The sequence below is a fragment of the Epinephelus lanceolatus genome, chromosome 3 (assembly GCF_041903045.1).
Source record: "Epinephelus lanceolatus isolate andai-2023 chromosome 3, ASM4190304v1, whole genome shotgun sequence".
Classification (NCBI taxonomy): Eukaryota; Metazoa; Chordata; class Actinopteri; order Perciformes; family Serranidae; genus Epinephelus; species Epinephelus lanceolatus.
In genome coordinates this window covers 7,454,946-7,460,226 of record NC_135736.1, presented here as the reverse complement: position 1 = coordinate 7,460,226, position 5,281 = coordinate 7,454,946, and the positions used below count along the sequence as shown (strand labels likewise).

Genomic DNA, 5,281 nt, shown 5'->3' with positions numbered 1-5,281 from the left:
CACCTGCTGTCTGTCTTATGTTTTGGAAGAATGAAGCACAATGTGGATCATTCAAAAGAAGAGAGACGACCACTGAAACGACTTCTCTTTATTTTGCGAAGTAGTTACACAAACCCACCACAGGATGGCAGCCATACTGTGTGATTGACATTGACAGTGAATACACAGGGACTGCAGTAGTGAATTCCCCATCTCATTCGCCCCTGCCCTCCTGCATCATTCCCACTGATATCAATTTAAGGAAGACGAAGTGTCAAAATCTGTGACAGTAAAGGTTTTGTCTTTTAAAGCAATAGCTTGCTTGGTAAAGCAAAGCAACTGAGCAAAAAATACCCTGAATCATCGTATTCACAAACAAATACACACTGATGGCAGAGACTGTAAACACATCAGCATTCAGATTGATCAGCTATGGTTGCACTCTATTATACACGCTGATATAATGGTCGCTAAACATGCAGCTGTATTGCAAATAAAGTGATTACAGAAACAAAGCAGGGTCAATAGACAAGTCAGAAAATTTGGTGACTGTAAACAAAACCAACAGATCCAGAGACAGGAAGAAGCAACCATCCAGCCTGAAATGTGAACTCTATTAGATCACTTTCACCCAGCCTAGCCCCAATCAAAGTACTGAGTATTCCCAGAAAATGCATCTTTGATGCCTGGATAACATAATGTTGTTGTTTTGGTTTGATTATCTCACTGCCGACGTGCTGGGAGTTCTGATGTGCATAGAGAAAGTACCGAATAATCTTTGCCCAACCCTCTTGTTAAAGTAATTTAAGGTCTAACTGAAAATGTGTTTAAGCTTCCTGTTACACCACATGGTTTAGTTCCGAGCTTTGATAATGCCCAAGCCCTTTTTTATTCTAAACCTAATTCACCACTGAAGGATCCTTTTTTTTTTCTTTTTTCTTTTTTCTTTTTTTTGCAGTCAGCGATGAGACATTCACAAGGTTGTTGAAGGACACCAAGAATATGAGCAGCCGGATCGATTCAACAGTTAGAAAAACTCCCGGAGGCCACTGACTGACTGTGGGTGTGCTTTTGTGAACCTGTGTATGGCCAGAGCTGTAGTAAAAGATGAACCAGTGGAATACATTTGATATTCTGGCAGGCATTTAGACAGTGGGTGATCTAGCATAGTTTTTCAGTATCTTGGATCCTGGCCTTCGATGATCCACTGTCTCCTGCTGCCATGCACGCAGGGTGAAATTGACTGCCTGAGGTTAAAGGAATAGTTCAGATTTTTTGAAGTAGGGTTGTATGGGGTAACTATCCATTGTCAGTGTGTCAGTCGGTAGATCTCAGTCGGCACTCCCCGTGTTTGGAGAAGCGACAGGAGTACCAATATGGAAACTAAGCAGCGTACTGCTGTAAATGGGGGAGGCAGCAAAATGTATTTTAGCCAACTTAAAAAGTCCAAACTAAAAAGATCCATTACAGTTTAAGTGTATGCTATATTGAGAGTATTTTCACTGCTGTACTTCTCCGTCGGACAGCCCGTTCTGACAGGGAAGCTAATAGCGGCGTCAGGTCCCCATCTGTGCTCTCATCAAAGCCACCATACTCCACTGAATTAAACAGTAATTTTTGCGCACTGAACATAGTTGAGTCTGGCTCTGAAGACAGGGATATGATGGTTTCAGACGGGATGAGCGAGTACACCATTATCTGTATCTATCCATATTTGATCTTAGAAAGGGCAGAGTTTAGACCAGAAGTGGGTGGGGTTTAACTTAAAATGGGTGGGGCCTAATCAGAACTTGTTATTTACATCTGCAGTTGATATTGGCTGATCAGAAGTTGCTTCATTTATTATTTATTATAAAACTATTTACAGAACATATAGAACATCACAGAAGTGAGCTTCAGACAATTTTTTGAGTTAGAGACCGAACACAGCTATTCAAATGATGATTCTCCTTCATGACAACTACAGACATTGACACGTTTTACTTAAATAATACTTGTAAAAAGTACATTTTCCGTACTGGGTATTTATTCCCTCTGACTATTGGGCTCAACCCTAGGCTTCAGAAAAGAACTGTCTGATAGCAAGGTAAAGCAGTGAAAATTCAAAATATAAGTGTGCACTTGATTTTTTTTTAGGAAGGACTTTTTTTTAGGTTGCTAAAAGACATTTTGTTGTTGACCCCCCATCCACAGAAGTACATTGCTTAGCTTTCATGTTGGACTCCAGCCTGCTTCTCCAAACCGGAGACATGCCAGCAGACATGTAATACAATGAGTATAGGTAAGTACTGCATACAACCGCACTTCAAAAGACGTGAACTATCTCCTTTAAAATGTAGGTGGACATCATGTCACAGACATGGACACAATAGTCCTGGTGTCTCTTTTCCAGAGGATGAAATACATGTCACTACAGACCTGATATTTTACAGGTCAGAGGTAATGGGATGAATGCAACACTGATCACAGGAATGACACCCTTTAGATGAAGATGAGGAAGAAGAAGAAGAAGAAGAAGAAGAAGAAGAAGAAGAAGAGCTATGGTTGAGACGGTTGATGTAGATTTCAGCCAAATTTCTTGAACATACTTTTTACATTCTCTCCAGAACAGTGTCTGAGGGTGTAAAATGTTGAATTGGGGACTTTTTTCAGGCTATTGGGAGTCCCTATTCTCATAAATCTGATAATAGGACCAATCAAATGCCTGAATTTTCAAATTAATGCATTACTGCTGGGATATTGCCGTGCAGGGAGAAAATATTGCATCATCTGTGACTCTGTTGGAGCAGAATTGGAGTCACTGAGGTAAAACCTGCTTGGGTCCTGTTGAAATCTGAAAAGCTGCAGTGAAATGAAGCTACAAACGGCACCTCCAAAAAGCAATATCTGTATATCCATTCATCCTTTCATCAGGAAAGCTTAAAAAGAGCGGTCAGAGGTTACAATCAAGATAAAATCCATCCTGAAAGTTGCACTATGACTGGCTGGCAATGGGAGACATTGATGGCAAAGGTTCTGGCACACACATGATTGACAGCTTGTCAGTGTCCCCCAGCCAGGAGCACTCACACCACTGAGGCCTGCGGTGGCGTAGGGTTTCTCTCATGTCTTTCTTGTCCTTTGTTAATATTTCTTCTCACCTCGCTCTGTGCTTCTTAACTTTGGATGGAGACATTTTGAATGGGGTGTGATGTGAATACAGATACACACACACACACACACACACACACACATACACACTGCACAGACAGAAAATGTAGGCACTCATATTCTCATAGCCCTCATGCACACACACGCACACACTGACACATTAATGTCTGGTATGAAGGTGTATAGAAAGCCACTGTCACTTAAAGACAATGAAAGACATAAGAACAAGAACACTGAAACGGTAAAGGTACAAATCCACCATATGGATCATTTTGTGCTTTATAATACGGTGTGTTGTTTTGCATCAGATCAACAACCACTAAAATAGAAACTTCTTCTCAGTACAGAATCACTCTTTCATTACATTTCTGCTTCTTTAACTACGTACCACATTATGAGTCACTAGCGTGCACATACTTTTGGCGCCTTTCACTGAATGAACTTTGAGTACATTAATCTCAAATCTCTTCATTAGGTGTAAATTTGAATGACAGAATATGAGTGACTTCCACGATACATTAAAGTCTAAAGCACAATTTTGTAAGTATTGTTTTGTTACGTTAACACTTTAATGAGGACATTGTCACAATTTGGTTCACCTTTGAAAAAAAAAAAGTATTCAGATTACAACCTTTTACCATCACTAATATTAGTATGAATATCATATACTAATACTTGGTGCAGTAATTGTTGGCGTTATATGATCAGTTTCAACATTATTATTATTATTGCATGTTTTATCCTTTGTTCTTACTACTGTTTGACTTGGTCTCTGTTATCAACCATCTTCCAGTGTGTGTTTGTGTGTGTACGTGTGCGTGTATGCATGAATTTTTTGTGTGATCTAGTCCGGTTTGTCACTGCTCGGGGCTCCTTGCTGTGTGAGCGTATGCCAGTACTCCACTTTCTTCCCTTTGTTTTTGAGACAGTCGAACCAGTGTCTGAGTCTCTGTCCACTTGCATTGATGCCCAGCTCCACTCCGCCTGTAAACACAAAGGCAGAAATGGAGAAGAGTAAGGAGGTGATGGGAATTTTATTTTGGTGGGTGACGAAAGGAGAAAGAAAGTGGGAGGAATCAAGGAAAGGAATAAAAGGTGAAAGGCCAGTGGTGGAGGAAGCACTCAGATCCTTAAGTTAGGTCAAAGTACAAATACAACAATGTAAAAACACTCCATTACAAGTAAAATTTCTGCAGGAAAGTGTCACCTGGAACTGATATATTATTATATATTGCATTATTTAAAGCTTGGGTAGGCAAAATCTAATCTGTAAGCATACTGTAGACCAAGTCGACTGCAAACTAAACTCTGCACCCTCTCTTGGCTCTGTGTTTAGGCTTTAGAAAATCTAGCCCGTGGCAGGAGACTTTTGCCAATCACAGGTCATTTCAGAGAGAGGGCGTTCCTACTGGCTGCTCTACAAATGCAGATGTGCGGTCACATCCCTTTGGTAAAAGTCTGATTCAGTGCCAGAGAATCCTGCAGAGAAAGTTACTATTCCAGCATTGGCAATAACTGCCTACACTGCAGATCAACCCAAAAAAGGAAGACAAACTTATCAAAAAGAGAGTCTAAAAGAGAAACTGAAAAAAACTGCAATAAAACACGTGTTATCAACAAAGCATTTCAGGGATGGAGATTAGCCCTCTGCTGACATGAACTAAAGGCTCATAGCTGCAGCTTCAAGTTCATGTTTATGTAGCTAACGTTAGCTGGAGCCTTGAATCACAGAGTGTTCTTTGCCTCACTGCCCTCCGCAACAGACCACTTCAGAGGGAGGAGAGCGTGAAGCAGCTCCAGAGATGCACCTCCTGTCAGCGGCCACAGTAAAACAACCAGCGCAAATCCCAACCCCGCCGGATCAGCAAACTTTCTGTTGCTGCCTTGGTCTGGAGGTCTGGAGCTACCACCCACTTTCCTCCTGGGGAAGCATTCCATAGTGAAGGGGAGTGAGGCAGAGGGTCCATTGGGTGGTTTGCTAGTTCATTCTTTTCTCATTTGTGGTCTGATAAGAGGGAGAGAGTGGGGCAAGGAAGGACTGAGCGAATGTGTCGTGTACAACGCTACAATAAAATAAAACTAAATAAATCAATGTATGGGGAAACACTGGGTTACTGTATGAAGGATGTGCATACAGTATGTCTGTGGTCAT

General features: G+C 41.2%; 1 protein-coding gene across 1 annotated transcript in view; it reads right to left on the bottom strand.

The window, feature by feature from the left end:
- Positions 1-73: 73 nt before the first annotated feature.
- Positions 74-5,281, bottom strand: part of doc2g (double C2-like domains, gamma) — a 62,371-nt gene continuing 57,163 nt past the window's right edge. The window contains exon 11 of the mRNA XM_033622973.2: positions 74-4,113. Coding sequence (XP_033478864.1) covers positions 3,974-4,113 — 140 coding nt within the window. The 3' untranslated portion in view covers positions 74-3,973. The remainder of the gene's footprint in view (positions 4,114-5,281) is intronic.